The 17,833-nt window shown below is 42.0% G+C and overlaps 1 protein-coding gene across 4 annotated transcripts in view; it reads left to right on the top strand.

Moving 5' to 3' along the window:
- PTPRT (protein tyrosine phosphatase receptor type T) overlaps positions 1-17,833 on the top strand; it is a 1,546,842-nt gene that overhangs the window by 490,605 nt on the left and 1,038,404 nt on the right. For all 4 annotated transcript variants that reach the window (XM_085619228.1, XM_085619229.1, XM_085619230.1 and 1 more), the window contains exon 6: positions 4,096-4,270. In XM_085619228.1, the coding sequence (XP_085475354.1) occupies positions 4,096-4,270 (175 nt within the window). The remainder of the gene's footprint in view (positions 1-4,095; positions 4,271-17,833) is intronic.

Here is a 17,833-nt window from a genome sequence, read left to right as displayed (position 1 = left end):
CTCCTCTGCACAAATCTTCAGCACCATTTGTTATGATCACATGCCTAATGCACACGTACAACACGAGACATGGTAGAGGAAGGCTGATTTCTCTGTTGACCTATTCACCTCCACATCAATCTCAATCAAGTTATCAAATTTTTTCAACCTAAGGTTTAGATCATACGCCAATTTTATTGCATTTTCAAAATCACTGGGGAGAGGTGGCGAGGAGGGTTGAATTATTGACTTCTTGTAACATCACATCATCACATTTCTAGGAGAAGCTTGAATTCCACAATAGTAACTAAATTCCGAGGATACCCTCAGGCTCACATTCCTCATGTCCAGTAATTTCACCCCCAGTGTTCATGAACTTGAATTCACCAAAATGTCATGGTTAGCGGAAGTGGCATTGCATGCCATTTGCATGGGTGTAGCAAGGGGGGCGGCTAGCTACTCCCCCCCCCCCCCGGTTCCACATTAATTTGCGGCAGGGGCTGCTAACGCAAAAATCATCACCCCCCCGCTCTTCAGCACGGCCGTGGGGCAGGAAAGGCAGAGACCGCCACATGCGGCAAAGTGCCTAGCTACGCCACTGGCCATTTGACCTTTAATTTGGCTCACAGACATATTCTTACACGTACTAACACATTCACACACTCTCGCGCACATAAACACACTCTCACTCGCAAGCATGCATGCAACATACATTTAACAGCATTTTTTTTACTTACCTTAGTTTCCAGATAGGGTCACATTCCAGCTGATGTACTCCATTTTTTATTACACTAATAATAAAAATAATGTTTGAAAAATTGACAAAAACCAGGCAAGTGGAGCCTCAACCAGCGTGCATCAGGAAGAGCTGCCCCTGTGTTCCTGGCACTGATTTTGCCACCTCTGAGAACAGGGGGTGCATAATCAGTGCCTGGGATAGCAAATGGCAATCCAGGGGTCGCAGCTGAACCCCTGGCGGACTCTAAATGACTTTCATGTCAGTTTTGGGTACTTTAGGCTGCAGTGGTACCGGTCCAACTCCACAGACATTAAGTGAGGTAAACAAGTGTTTCTAGTAGTTGCTTTCTGTGTAGATAACTCAAAGGTGGGAGCACCGGCATAATGTGCTTTATGTTTAAGTTAATAAATGATGAATATTATTTATGATTAAGAAACAATATTTGTTTGCTTAAGGGGAGCAGTATTAGCCCATCATTTCATGTGTTATTTATCAATATTCCAGACCTTTCCCCAAAAGTTTTGCTCTTCGCTGTTGCTTTATTTGGTGTTGCACCAAATGCCAGTGGTTGACTTCAAAGGTCTGGTAATGAGATAATTAGCGATCCTTTTCATATGTCAAGTAAAACTGAATATAATAGATGTCATATGTGAGCTTCGAACCACTGGTCCAAAAAGACCCACACAATCGTTGAGTCACCCCAATAGAAGCCTATTCGAAGCAGAAATATCAGAATAATGGGCAGAGTGAAAGAGTTTAGTTAAGGCCCAGAGTCTGAACTTGGATCTTACATATAGCTTCAAGACGCATAGGTCATTCCGCTAATCGAGAACAGCTCTGAAGTCTGCTTCCAGGTTGCCACGACATGTCTTAGGGGGGACAAAAACCTGCTGCTCTGTAGCAATCCGACCAAAGATAATCATTGCTGGGGTTCAAGGAGGAGGGCTAACCTTGTTGCGTTAAAGGGAAATATTTATCAGCTAGGAATCTTGCATGGTTATGAACTACTCTCAAGATCTGGGAGTTTAATTAAATATAGTCTACGCACAGCACTTATAATTCTTGCAAAAAATACATTGTATTTGTGTTATACAGAGGCGGTTGTCGGCCTGATTGCAGGCCCCTGCAGGCCCCTACAGCCTGTACAATGCAGGGGGCCAGGTCTGGACTGGCCATGGCGGGAAAGAGGGCACTTGCACCCCCCCGACAACGGGAGGCTAGTGCGACCACATTTCCAGGGCTGCTTTGGTTTCCCAGTCTTCAGTGGATGACAAACCCTCCTGGGGGACCCACTCAAACCAGGGGTCCCTCATCACATTCTGAATGGGGGGCCTATCACTTTGCATCGCAATTCTGATGTGAGGTATCAACTAAATGATGTGTCTAGTGGCTTATTGGGCTAATGCATCCACTGTATGGGCCCATGTTTCACCTGATGGTCACAGGTTCCAATCCTGGTGGATCTACTCAACCTTTCAATTTTCTGAGGTCGATAAAATGGTTACCATTGAGCTGGGTAACTTTAAACATCTGTTCAGCTCCAAGATATCCTTCTGGGTGAACTTGCGCTTTACAAATACACTTTATATTATATTAAATGCATTGTCCTAATGGATTCTGAAGTCATGTGGTGAAGGTTGCAACTGGCGTGCATGCGCCTATATTACCCACCCAGTTTTACAATTACCAAAAGACAATTTCTGTTCAAATCAAGTCTCAAGTGAGCAACAATTACACAATCAGCATAAGCATAAGGAGAAATGATGCATAAAAACCACAATTAGGTGAAATTACTCTCCCACAAATAAAATTAAGTGCACTCCTATTCAACACATGTTCTGCCACACAGAAGTTTTTTTTTCAAATCACCACAGTCAATTCCATAGAGCTACTTTCTTCATACTACAAGTTGCTCCCCAAGTGGAGATCTACCATCCCAAGGGAACTCACTCCCTTCTCCAGAATTCCTCAAAATAGAAGACCTACCCAACCTTTTTGCATAGACATATTTCAGAAATACAACTTGCACTAGCACAGAAAATCTTCCTTTTCATCATTATCTGAACCACACGAGCTCTTTCACAAATGCATAGTCTTTCTTGAATGTCCTTGGCAATTGATGGTTTTGCACTCCACATAAAGTCGTCCTTTCCGCATGCAGATTTATTTTCTCGAACTTTATAGTTTGCCCTCACTTAATTTATTTAGTTACCTATTGGCATTTTCTTTAGCATAAGCAAATAGTTCAGGCTTAAGAGCAGCAGTGCATATGTCAACTGTTTGACGTCTTCTTCTGGGATGAGGAGTTTAACTTCTCCAATAGTCTCTGGTGTTCTTGATCTCCTTCAGGTAGCACATTTATGTGGCATTGGAGGTTTTGACTTGAATTGAGGTTTTCATACCAAATTAGATTTTATCTGGCACACCATGAGTTACACCATTCTGTATGTCTTATTCCATTCAGGCTGTATTCCACCAAATCATGGGACATTCCCTGAAATATAAATCTTCCCAGAGAAGATTTTATCTCCGACAAGAGTTCATCCCTGACACTCAGACACATAATAGGTGATGTACAAATGCTTGTATACATCCTAAACCATGGGCAGTTGCTCTAGCGTGCATTTAAACCCATCATTCTTTGCCTACTCAGCCATTCTAGACAAAGGCCCATCATAGTTCATCCCAAGCTGCTTGGAGTGGCCTCCTCAAAAAGGCAAATCAAGCGACCCCAGAGTGGTTTCAGCTTTATTTGTAAGCTGATCTATGATGTATTGTTTGAATCATGTGGCATATGGTCTTTCACCATATATATACATCCTTTGTGGACAATCTTCCTGAACACAATCTCAACAAACCCCATGAACATGTGAATTTTCTTGACATACATCTTAACCACAAAGAGAAGATCTCTTGACAGGATGTGACATTTAGCACGCATGTATACACAAAATAAGATGCCGTAAGAGTGTCCACAAAAGGTGAGGTCTTTGTTTATAATAAATGGTCTCTTTTCGCACGTGAGGAGCTTCCACACACAGCCACATAAATCATTTTGCCACATACATGAGACTTTTTGTACTATGATTTTATACTCATCTCTTTCATTCATGCATTTGTTCATTAATCCTCTCCCATATTTGGGGGTGCGCTCTCAGATGGTATTCATGGGATCATCAATTACAAATAGCGATACATAAAATATTTTAGTAATATTAAACAGTGGCTAAAAAATTTGTACATGTGCAAAATGAGAATCCAGCATAGGGAAGAAGGTTGGTCGAGTGAGCTCTTTTTTGAGAGTGGGTTTTTGTTGCCTTAGACTCCTCCCCATCTGTACCCAAATAGACTTGTCTATTTTCTTCTTTTCCATATAGCAATGGAACGGGAAGGACACAGCACTCATGGTCACCAGGGTGGTGAACCACCGACGCTTTTCTGCAACCGTCAGCGTGGCAGACACCTCCCAGCGGAGCATCAGCAAATACAGATGCGTCCTTCGCTCAGATGGGGGCTCAGGAGTCTCAAACTATGCCGAATTAATTGTCAAAGGTAAGTGCATAAGGATGTATTGTCTGGTATGAAAAAGAAAGACTGACAGACCAAGAGATGTCTGTCAATGACTCTAAAATGACAAAACTCATGGCATCCGAAGGATCCCACCCAAGGTTGCGCCAGAGATGATGTTTTGTTCTTCTCTCTCTGCCAAATTACAAAAAAATGGCATATAATAAACTGATGCACAACTAAGTGAGTGAATGAGAGAATGACTCCATAAGATGAGGGATGGATGAATACGCTGATGCATGGGAAAAATAAAAAATTGGTGAAGGACACTTTGAAAAATGAAACATTTGCTCAATACATGGTGTTCAAGTGAATGAATGGGTAACTTGATGGATACACAAAATAACCTGGATGTAGGACCACTGAGGTAAATTTATTTTTTTCAATGATGGGTGAGTGATAACCTGGAGGAATGAATTGTGACTTTCTAAAGTGGATTGTGATGCTTTCTTGTATGGAGATGTTTATGGTATCTCTGAATTTGTTAGGCAAGACAGTGAGCAAACTCCTAACCACAAGTTACAATTAGAGAGGATTTGCGCATGACCACAATGTTTGAATATGATTGGCATCTCTGCATCTAAATCTGTCTTTTCTGAGTTAATTCACATGGAATGGACGTAACAATGCAAAACTCTGTTATCTGGGTAGAATTCTACTTGGAATACTTAATTCTATGGGGTTCAACACTCACATTTACCACCTCCTCGATTTACTTCCTGCTTGCAGAGGGAAGATAAGAATGTTGTCTGGAAAGTTGCAAATTAGATGCTTCAACTCAGCATTAGGAGGGGTTAGGAGGGCATGTTGAAGGGCTTGGTATGCACTTTCATCCCATGCCTAAAGCGATTTTACCATCCGGATTTTCCAAATCCTAAAATCTGATGTACCCGCTCCCAGTTAATCCAGATGCAGGAACACCGTCCACTTATAATTAGACTGAGTGGTATCCCATGCAGAGATGTAATTCCTTCCAGTTCGGAATCTGGCCCTAAATTGAGTTGGAACTGCATTGATGTTAGGATTATGAGTAGAGAAGTGGAAACATCATAGATTTCTGTTGTGTGGCCCAGAGAAACTCAATCTCTTTGTTTGCATCAACATGTGATGTGTGGCAGTTGGATAATGAAGTTCAAATGATATTCTTTACCACCATGGCTTCAATGCATGGGGATAAATTAGACACTACCATAAGTAACATTAAAGCATTGTGTTTTCAGAGAGTAAATCTGTAGTTCGTAACCTTGGCTTTCTTATAGATGATAAGTTATCCATGAGACAGCAAGCTACCAAGGTTGCCTCTATTTGTTTTGCCATCTTAAGATGGCTTCAGAAAATTTTGTGGATGCTTCCCCACTCTACTCAGAGAACCGTAGTACAGGCATTAGTTATATCTCGCCTTGATTACGGTAATGTTCTCTATCTTGGTGCCGACACCTCTACCTTGAATAAACTTCAGGTGGTGCAAAACTCGGTGGCACGACTTCTCTGCAATCTACCACGGAGATCCTCGGCTGCACAGGCTCTTCGCGATTTGCATTGGTTGAGAATCCCAAGTCGCATAAAATTTAAGGCCCTTTGCTATCTTTTTAAGATCAAACAAGGCGTGGTCCCAAAATATTTAAAGAGTCTTGTTCAAACCTACAAACCCAACCGTCTGCTGCGATCCTCGGCAAATGGCGATTTTGTTGTCCCAAGATTTAAACTTGTAAAAATGGGTGGTCGGTCCTTTTCCCATCTGGGCCCCAAATTTTGGAACACATTGCCTACTGCCCTTAAGCTGGAAGCCAACTTGTTTGGTTTCCGGAAAAAACTTAAGACTCTGTTTTTTTCATAGCCTTATTTGCTGTTTTAGTTGGTCCTTGACATAGTATTGTGTTTTCTTTTCTTCTTGAGTCTATCCCTGGCGCCGGGAAACCCACTGCGGGTAGCTGTTGCGCATTATAAGTTCTATAAAATAAATAAAAATAAAATAAATAAATGATTTTTTTCAACTGAAAATATCAACTGGCTATTTTGTTAATTAACTGTGCCATTATTAGAATATAATTTTTTATAAGAATCAGTCAAAATAATGCTTCATCTCTTTTGGAACTTTGGGTCGTGTTCCATTTTAGTGCAGCAGTGCAGCAGTGATTGGTTGATGACTGTTTGTCATTTTTATTTAATGCTGGGGTTGTTGGGCACTATAATATCTTAAGAGTATATGTCATATGTTTTAGCTACAGTCTTTTTTTATCATTTATGTCGACAACAATAGATGCAGGCTAAGTGCAGTTTGTATAACGAACTGTATACTGCACACTTAAGGCATATCATGTTACACAGTGGATCAGAGTTTTTTTTTTAAATGCAGGATTTTTCAATGACACGATATCTTGAAGCTGTTTGGTGCCTTAGTTTTATTCAGTATATATTTCAGAAGGGATAGCTGAAGGCTATGGCATGCATGCACTTCATTCAGGGGGTATCGTATCAGTCCATGTGCTTGTGAGATATATACTGTGCACAGGTACATGCAGGACACAATTGGAGCATATCATGAAAAAACTAAATTTACCCACAAATATTTTGTTGATCTTAATAAAGGTTCTCGGTGAAGCAGAGATAGATCTCAACCTGTATGTGGAATAGAACAATATTACAAATTCCCAGAAAGATTTTTGTTGTCACATAAGGTTCCGTCACAACTCTGAAACTTTGCGAGTTACGCTACCTCTCTAATGTTAACACCCCTCCTCCCTTGTTTACATCTGATAATTTGACTCTTGATATCCTAGACAAAATCAAAAAAGATACTACAAATGTCATTTTAAAAAATAAGGAATAGTTACTGACAGTAGAGCTGGCGCCAGTGTGTTGTAGAGCACTTTAATAGAGTCAGCAATATGTGACCTGCATATGTGGTTCCAAAATGAACATTGATTGGCAAAGCCTGTAGGCCTCACCATTGATACTGTGCACTGACTAGTGGGCTTTCCCCCTTTCTGGGTCGAAGCCTACCCAACAGTGCAGCCGGCTGGTTTGCTAAAGACATTTTGGGGTCATTCGGAAAACTTCCCTGAGAATGCATTCCGCCTATTTCTCACCATTAACTTCGTGGTTTGTAGCTCACATTTGCTTGTATTCATTTTGCCTAATAATTTATTTTAGGCTGCCCAGCCCGAGTTCATTCCTTCTATGGAGCACAGCCTGTTTTAAAAGGGCCCCTTGTATTCTTCCACCAGTGCTCCTTTATGTATATAGGCCTTTACATCTTGTTCTTATCTTGTCACTTTTGCTGTGCATTCAGAGGTCAAATGGCAGGTTCTGTTTTTTTGAGGGAGCTTGGTGTTTACTTTTCTTTCTCTGAGTTCAAAGTGAGCGGATTTATGTGACAATCATGCTGGCTAGAGGTGGTGTGCTGGAGGAAGAGTGTATGATGTAATTTTGTTCTAGCACACAACAAAATGTAAATATCTGTGCAGATATTTCAGAATATATCCGAATTCGGAAAGCACAAGTGGAGCAATTGTTTTTTGATAATTCTGAAGAGCGGTGGAAATAAATATTTTAATATGATTAAAACAAATCAATACAATAGGTGATGACATTTTTGCACGTTATTGTTTGCACGCTGTATAGTTTTATCAGTACAACTGTATGTCTGTGCAAATGGAAACGTTATTTCATTAGAAAATGTGGTGTCTGTATTGGCAGTCTGCTACCCCATCATGCATACTCCATTTTTCGTCACTCCACTCTACTCTGCACCACTCCACCCCACTGCCTTCTACTCTGCACCACTCCACTTTACACAACTCCACTCTGTGTTACTGAACTCTACTCTGTACCACTCCACTCTACACCAATGCACTCTATGCCAATCCACTCTACGCCACTCTACTCTACTTTGCACCACTGCACTCTTTGCCATTACACTGTACACCACTCCAGCCTAGGCCACTCTACTCTACACCACTCCACACTATGCCATTCTACTCTGCAACACTACACTCTATTGCCGCTGCACTTTACTCCAAAGCACTCTACTGTGTACCACTGCAATCTATGCCACTGCACTTTATGCCACTCTAATGAAATACCCAAAATGAAATGAAATGAAATACCAGTATTTGTAAAGTGCACAGCTACCTCCGAAGTGGTGTCCCGGTGCTGGGGGCCATCGGGAAGATTAAGCAAGCTATTGCCCAGAGTCACATGGTGCTGGCTAACCTGCCCCCAGCACCAGAGATCGAACTGTGAACCCTGTAGTCCGGAGTCAGGCACCCTGGCCGCTGCCCCACACCTCTTCCACTCTATGCCACTCCACTACACGAAAAACAATCTACTCTACCCACTGCACTCTATGTCACTCTACTCTAAACACTGCACTCTATGCTATTGCACTCTATACCAGTGCATTCTACACCTCTTTACTCAAAATCAATGTGCTCTACGACACTGCACACTACGCCAGTTTAATCAACACCACTGTACTCTACTCCACTATACTCTACTCTGCAACACTCTACTGTATGTCACACCACTCTGTGCCACTCTACTCTAATCCATTGCACTCTGTACCATTTTATTCTACTCTGCACCACTGTACTCTATGCCACTCTGCTCTACTCAGCACCACTCTACACCACTGACTCTATGCCAGTTCACTGTATGCCACCCTACTCTGAACCACTCTACTTTGTCACTCTACTGCACTCTACGCCAAGGCACTATACACCACTACACTCTATGCCACTCTACTCTACATCACTCCATGCCACTGTACTCTATACCACTGCACTCTAGGTCAATCCACTCTAAGCCACTCTAATCTACTCTACGTCACTCTATGCCACTGCACTCTAGTGTATGCCACTGCACTCTACACCGCTCACTCTACACCACTGCACTCTATCCTGCACCACTCAGCTCTACGTCACTTCACTCTACTCTGAAACAATCTATTGCACGTCATTGCACTCTATGCCACCTTACTGCACTGTATGCCACTCCACTCTACACCACTGCAATCTATGCTGTGCCACTCCACTCTATGCCACTGTACTCGGGCCTCGCTACTTTAAACTAATGCTCTCTGCACCATTCCACTCTGCATCACTGCACTCTATGCCACTGCACTCTACGCCAATGCACTCTACACCACTTTACTCAAAACCAGTGCGCTCTATGCCACTGCACTCTACGCCACCATACTCTATTCTGCAATACTCTAAGCCACTGCACTATATGTCGCTGGACTCTACGTACACCATTCCAGGAGAGAAGACCGACGGCTAAAAAATTAATTATTATTACAGTCCCGAGGTTATAATTGCAAACATTGAGGAATGATGGTCTCAAATTTATTCCAGTTCATCTGTCATTTTTGTTCTTCACTATTGGTGGTGAAAAATACACATTTACTAGTAAAATACATTTTTGCCTCGTATCCTCCAAGACATTTATTAGTAGGCAGCCCGTTTTTGTTTTCATTACAGAGCTTTTCAAATGAATACTGTTATGAACTAGTGTTTTCTGCCCCCCCCCCCACCCCGCGATGGGCAGCCCATAAGATTCACAGTAACTCGAAACTTGTGTGTATTAAAATTTGGTCAATTGAAAGGTTTAGTAAGTCACGTTTCCTGGAAACAAATTAACTAATATCGATTTAGAAATGTTATCAGATCCTCCTTGACGAAGTTTAAATGCCTTTCAATTCCTGCAATATTCCAGGAATAAATGAGCATCTTTCAGTTAAATGTATTTCTTGGTCTCCCCTGGCGAGGCATAAATTGGTAAAATCGTGTTCAGAGCAACATGATGTTTTGATGGGTTGATAATAGTAACCGCACGCTCAGCCTTCGGAAGACTGACACATTAATCCCTAGACTGAAGTCCTGAACAGGGCATGAATGACCTCGAGAATGGCTTTTTTTATTGATAGGCCTGTGATGTACAGGTCTCTCTTGTAATATAGATGGCTATTTTAGTTTTATTGGTTTTGATATTACAATACCCCATAAGTCAAGCTCGGTTACTTTGCCAGTATCTTTTGTTTTATTAATCCATTTGCCCAAACTGTTCTCATGAACTTATTTTGAGTACTAACTTTTTGAATAAATCATATGTTTAACAACTCCGTAGAGGAGATATCTGTTAAATCCAGAGAATGATGTTATAATTTCAAAATATTTTAATGATTCAGGTTGATGATTCGACCTTTGTGAAACATATTCGTGGGTAAAACCCAAGGTCGTTATATACTTCGCCAGTTTTGGGGTAGAGGTTAGTAAAATATTGAGAGTACACGGAGGTAGTAAAGGGGTGCTCGCCAAGACTTCTGGTGATTTATCCTGTCCTACATGAGTGCTGTTTTTTTGTTTCCTTACTTTCGGCCAATATTTGTGGCGGCTGAAGGAGATACTGAAAATTTGATAACTGATTAGAATTCATGCTTGTAGTTGAAACTACACTAGAGAGGACTTTTGCTAAAGATGCTAAAACATCCGCTATAGTCTTAGCAATAATTTTGAATTCTTCATTCCTGTTATATTTATTATTATAAGAATCCAAAGTAAAGGTCTCCTGAGATACTGTGCTTCAGACAACCTTGTTTGTAAGTAGTAAGTGAGAGAGTGGATTCGTGCATAAGTGTGTGGGCGAGTGAACTGCCCATGATGAGAGAGTGTGAGGACAATGAGTGAAAGTATCACTGTGTGTGTACGAATCAGTGGCTGCTTATGTGAGTACTAGCATGCATCAGCGAATAGATTAGTTGGTGAGTGTGGAGGTAAGCTGGTTAATGAGAGCCTATGAAAGCACAGATAAAATAAAACAATTACAATAGTAACATCATTGTTGACATTAGATACGACTTCATCAGTGACCACACTGATATCCACAAAACTGTATGCAGCCTTCATCTGCAATTCATGTCCACTAGATGAGCAAAATGCACCTTGGGCAGTACCCCTGGTCCCAGATTTACTAATTGTTAACAGTGGTCGGCCGCAGACCGTGCAGGTAATAGCGGTGGGGGAGGTGGGGCCGGGTGGTGGTGGGGTTTTCGACAGACGACTAGGAGGGTAAAACAATTATTTTTAAAATTTTCCCTTGTGGTTGTCTGTCGAATCCCCCCAACCCTGCCCCATCGTCCTTACCTGCAGGGGCCGTGGCTGACAGTGGTGCCCATGCAAGTCAAACTGATCCAAAGTGTTGTAAACATCAGCGATTATCAACTTTTGTATGCAAAAGTTATTTTTGGAGTGATTGTTGAACCTTGTGTAGCACTAAAACAAAATTTTGCTCACATCCCTGTTTAGTTATACCAAAGGGGCTTGTCTGGGGTGGAACAGCTCAAAAAACCATATGTGTTGATGCAACGACTGATCTGCTATTGTAGTGTGAGCTGATTTTGCACCAAATCCTAATGCAACAGAAAACCAGAGGCATACAAGGGTCAAGTGATGTATTTTGCCTGATACTTATTTTATGTTTTTTTTTCTTGTTGTGCTGACAGTATTTTTAGAGCCTCATTTACAAGTGCCCTGGTCTGTTACAATTCTAACGAAAACACCTGTTTGCACCGGTATCATAATTGCAAGTGGTGAAGGGTTTAACTGAATCAGAATTTGCCAGGTACTATGCCATGAGATCCACAAACCAAATAAATTCAAATAATTCCTACCAAAACTTAACTGTTTAAAAATGCTTGATAAGTACCGCAATGCGGACTTTGGTGTAGAAAGCAGCAACATTTTCATTTTCGCTGCATTTTATGGCAAAACCTATGATAGGTGCAGTTTATCTCACCTCTTAAATTCTAAAACCCCTTTCAGCTCCATATTCACATATTCTAAATATTTGCAAAAAACATACAGTTATGACTTTGAGATTGTGTTGACTTTGGCATATTTCAATCTGCTTTAGCCACATTTATTGGAAGGGTCATTTTCTTGCCAATAGATGGAACGTTCACACAGCTCACAAATTTTCACTATTGATAAGTCGCATCTGCGTGTATCAAAATGTTGTGGATCATGAATCTAGCGTTTTCATGCTCAGTTTTCAGGTTCTCAACAATAATGTTGAGAACGTGCTGTCAATCAGCCCAAATGAGAAGAGCTTCTGTTTAGTTTGCTGCAATTGTTTAGGGTATCCAGAACCAGCAGGCTGTCTAATCTTCATTGCTAAAGGAAGTACTCGACATTCCCAGTACGTTGTCCAGATGTTGCATGGCATATGATCTAATATTTGTTGTGCAGCGCTTCATATCACACTTCTGCCATTTCAAAGCACTGTAATAAAGGGTGTTACTTTCAAGAAGTTTAATGGTAATCCGTTTGGAAATTGCTCATTGAAAGTCGATTTGCCCTGCCAGGCTTCCAATTTGTTGCCGGAAAACTACTGTATATGTTGACAAAGAACATTAAAATCAACCAGCCAGCTTCTAAGTAAATACCTATGATTTTTTTTACAAATGTCAAACTCTCAATATGAATGTCGGTTTAGCTGACTCAAATATTCAGTTGTCTCTTTTGTGGTCTTTTGAAACTTAATTCAATCCCACAGTTGACTCTTGGCCCCATGTAATTTCTTTACTTTTATGCAAGAACCACCTATCTAGCAACCTTCGCCCTTGGTTATTCCAGAAAGCCTGTGCTCGGGCGAATGGACATTGAGTACACACCTCATTATAGGTATCAGCCTTTAAACAACAAAAACATGAACAGAAGTCATTTAAAAATGGTTTCAGCTGGTTGCAATCTTTGACTTACTTGGGCAGCCAGCTTTTTTGCTAGTTAATACCCTTGGGATCTCCGAGATCGGGAAAAAGTTCCTGAGAGACTCTTCAGAGCGCCCCAGGCTTTGCATTTCACGGCTGAAGAAACAAACGCATTTTTAGCATCGCCAATATGAAAATCTGACCAAATGGTTCCACATAATTAATTCATGCTAAATGAAAACAGATGGATGCATCAAGAAGTATGTATTATCTGCAAGCAGGCCGAAGCAATTAGCAGGCCCCACAAATTGCGCATTTCATTGCATCTGTTTGGAAGATACAGGAAAATGTGTACACCGCAAACTCTCTCAGAATCTGTGAAAATATTTGTACACCCCTCTGAACAATGCTGCGTAGGAAGCAAGGGCTGCATGCCCACAAAACAGAAGTGTTTCTAAACATAAGAAGATGATTGAGCACAACACCGAAATATGGCAAAAAAATATTTTTGTCATGCCAATTTTCACTGTAACAAAATAGTCAGAAACAGAAGGAAATCTTGGCATGCAATAAATGTAAATTTGTAACTTTGTTTTTGAGCAGCTCTCGCCGATATTATTTTATTATCAATGAATAAATTATCGCTAGCCTCTATCTGAGTCCATACAACACATACAATGCACCTTTGCACACAAGTACATAGCATTTTACTTGGGTCACAAAGATCGGGCTTAAATGTGACATCCATAATACAATTGTTCCCTCCTTATTCCTGGGTCAGCATGCAGGGGCAGCTTCAGCGCTGGTGGTGCGACAATCTTTGTTGCTGCCGCCTATAGCCTCCGTCTCCAGGTAGTTCCTCAATACCACCATCCCCTGTCCTTGTCACCTTTCCATAGCTCCTCTCCCAGAGTTATTTCTTTTATAGCGCTAGTCCTCCTAGTGTAGTGTGACGGAGAGCTATATTTCACACACAGATAATATGCAAAGACAATGAATCATACAAGAGTGTACATGGAGGTATAGGAAATATGTGAGACAGAGAGGGCTACAAGGTCACATTTCATCCCCAACAGTAGGCGTTATATGTTAGGTGTACTTGGTCTACTCTAGATAAACATAAACTCATAACTTAACACACTGGTTGAGGTTGTATACGTTAATAAGAATTTATTATTAAGGTTGTTTATGTTAAGAAGAATTTAATATTATACAATGGAGCCCTATTTAGCAATCTGAGAATAAAAAAAAATAGATGAAAAAGAAGTTAAAAAGCTTTTAAACCCAGGCCGTGCATTCTGCTTGCAGCTCAGTGATGCCGGTCCATAGATCACTGTGCTATAGTAGAAGGATTGTGACTTATGACCTCCAAGTAACATTTTTTTTCCTGATAAAAGTAGTAACCCACAGTGCTGTTACAAAATACAAATCTGTGATCTGCATGTTACTTACGCATTGTGCTTTGCACCATGCACATTAACCGTCTGTGCTTCATTATGATGAGTCGACTCTGTGACTACACAAAACTCAGATCTTTGCGGCATGTACATTATCCACCAGCAGTATTACCCAGTTGCTATTATCCCCTGAAAATCGTTGAACACACAGATATCTCTATAGGCTGCTTATGTCTTGCCTGTCGTGCCTGGCCTTTCTGCACTGCCTTCCACACCAGTCAGTCGCACTGCCATAAAATTAGCACTGTCAACATGTTTAATACATTCTCTGGAATGTTAGACTTGGTTTTGAATTGCATGCGTAATTCACATAAAGGTTTTGATCAGGGCCGGACTGGCCGTAGCAGGCATCGGGCATTTTCCCGGGGGGCTGAAAGGGTAAGGGAAGTTTTTTTCGTTACTGGGAGCCAGTTTTGCAGCGGTGCTGCACTATCGCCCCCCAATAACGAAAGCAGCAGTACTTCACACTTGCACTCCAACCCATCCTCTGGGGCTGCTCCTATAAAAGTTGCGAGGGCTGCTTTGGCTTTCCAGTCCAGCTGTGGTTTTGATGAGTAGATTGAGAAAAGTGTTTTGTCACACTATCTGGTTAGGGTGGCAATCACTCGTTTTTCTGTGAAGAACCAGAGTGAGTGCCTCGTGCTCCCTGCTATAAAAATGTGGCGTTTTTGAGCTCAAGTGTTCGAATCCTAGCTTTGCAGAGCCGTTCCTTCTAGGTTGGCAAATTGAGTACCGTAAACGGATAATATGAGCAACTGTCATTTACAGTGTTTAGAAATGGATGAGGTGTGCTATATAAAAGAATAAAGTATTAATATAGTACTCCAGTAAGTGCTGACAAAATTAGATTAGTGGTGATTGTGTGTAATTTATTTGCCAAATATCAATGAAGTAGAAGCTCTCAAGGTAAAAAAATATGACCGGACAAACATATCCAGGAAAGTTTTTGAACACGCCACACACACACATCTCCCTTGCTTCACATTGACCTTTTCTCTACCTTCTCCTACTCTCTTTAGAATAACACAAACATAAGTGCAATCCCCGAGAAAGCTTCATGCCCTGAGAAAGCTCTAGACTAAATGGCCACCAGGGGTGTCGAAACGTGTCGGATAAAAAAACTTGTGAACACTTGCTGATAATCTTATCAATTTAAAGTTGGCAGAAACACTTTGTGAACCTGGGCTGAAAACCTGTGCGAATCCTAAGTAAAAGGCTGCTTCCTTAACAGAGTATGAAGGATAAATTGAGTGTTCTTAGCTCAAACCTGTTTCATGGACGATGCAATGCAAATCATATTCTGAAACCATAGCTTCTTGGTGTCTATGCTAAAAATACGAGTAAAAAAAGGTACAACAATCACTGTCTTCATTTTTTGAATGCCTGGTGATGAGAAGCCAGTGAGATGGAGCTAAAATGGGCTGTGATTGCTCCAACGTACTTGTGCCTGCACGTGACTGGATGCTACATCCTGGCTGTTTTGAGATTGTCAAAGCAAAGTGCCTGGAGGCTTCAGTGGCAAATAATCTGGCATCTCTGCATGGACACAGTTATCAGGAATGCTAAGTAGTCCTTCAATCAAAGTGCTGCAGATGGCAGTAGGACAGGTCTCTTGCTGGCTCATACTGGCAGAGTTACTGAGAACCTGAGCACATCACATATGCAAATTAGCTATTGGCTGACGAGTCTTATGGGCAAGGAGCTCATGAACACGTCTCTAACAGACAGCTTTGCCGGACGCGAGTATTGGTTCCATAAGGATAATTGGAATCTAAAATGATGAATACAGATGGACAAAGAAGTCTGAAGCTTGACATTGATTAGTTGTCATGTAGACAGATGGCCAGAGATGAGTTCTTTTTTGCAGACTGTCTGACTAGTTCAGTTCAGTTTGCTTATAAGAATTAAAGGGACATGCTTGATGGCCTCTTTCTCTATAGCATAGCTTCATCAGTGTTTTCAATACACTGATTAGAATTTATATGAAGTCACTCAATGCATAGAAGCTAAGTGGATACAAGTAAAAAAGGAGATTTAATCTCACTTTTTAGCATTCATCTCTTCATCGATGGGTGGAGGATGGACCGTCATCGCCATCAGACATTGAGTGGCTAAGAATAGGCAGGAATGCATGGTTGACATCCTCAGTTGAAGTTAAGTCCTTCCTAGATCTCAATCAATCTATGGCCTTGTACCATACATCAATATAAATCCTTTTAGACTCAGTGATGTATGGCCATCTGTTAAACGTTTTGATGCTCTCATGGTTTCCCCATCCTTCATGGCATCTGCTAATGTGACCTTTGTATAAAACAGTCTCTTCTGTTCTTCAACGCATACCTTGGTGTGACCACTGTCCAGAACCATGTAGCCTTCAAATATCAACATGGCATTTGTTGAAGCAGTCACAGTGTTAAGCAAGCCTTCCCCAATCTTCATAACATAGGACGACGCTGCCCGAAACCTCAGACGCTGGATCGACGACTGCGCCAACACCCTTGCCCCACTGAAGAAACTCCCCCACAGAGACACCAGCAAGAGGGCCAGCAGGTTCACCCCAGATCTTCAAGCCTCCAAGCGAGCCTGCCGGAAGCTAGAGAAGAAATGGCACAGCGAACAGACTCCGGACAGCCACGCAGCCCACAAGGACGCCACCCGCAATCACCATCACCTCATCAGGACTGCCAAGAGGACCTCCTTCAAAGACCGCCTTGACAACAACGCACACAATAGCAAGGAGTTCTTCAACATCGTGAAGGAACTCTCCAACCCCAGCTCCAACACCAACGACATCCTACGGTCACAAGCCCTGTGCGACTCCCTCGACACTTTCTTCCACCGCAAGATAGCAGACATCCATGACAGCTTCAACACCCAGACAGCCCCAACAGACAGCAACACAACAGCCTCTCTGCACACCATCGACCACGACCCCCTGCTAGCCTGGACCAGCGTGAGCATCGATGACACCATCAAGACCATGAGCACAATCCACTCCGGCTCCCCGTCAGACCCATTCCCGCACCACATCTTCAACAAAGCCAGCAGCTCCATTGCACCCCACCTGTGCAATGTCATCAATCTCTCCCTCGAGACCGTGCCCTTCCCAGAGAGCTGGAAACACGCCGAGATCAACGCCCTACTCAAAAAACCCAAGGCAGACCCTAGAGATCTCAAGAACTTCCGGCCTATCTCTCTGCTCCCGTTCCTGGCCAAGGTCATCTAGAAGATCGTCAACAGACAACTAACCCGATACCTCGGAGAAAACAGAATCCTGGGCCCTTCCCAGTAAGGGTTCCGCAGCATCCACAGCACCGAGACCGCCATCATCGCAGCCACCGACGACATCAGGATACTGCTGGACAACGGTGAGACCGCAGC

This window comes from Triturus cristatus, chromosome 7 (genome assembly GCF_964204655.1).
Source record: "Triturus cristatus chromosome 7, aTriCri1.1, whole genome shotgun sequence".
Classification (NCBI taxonomy): domain Eukaryota; kingdom Metazoa; phylum Chordata; class Amphibia; order Caudata; family Salamandridae; genus Triturus; species Triturus cristatus.
This window is presented reverse-complemented; position numbering and strand designations above follow the sequence as displayed.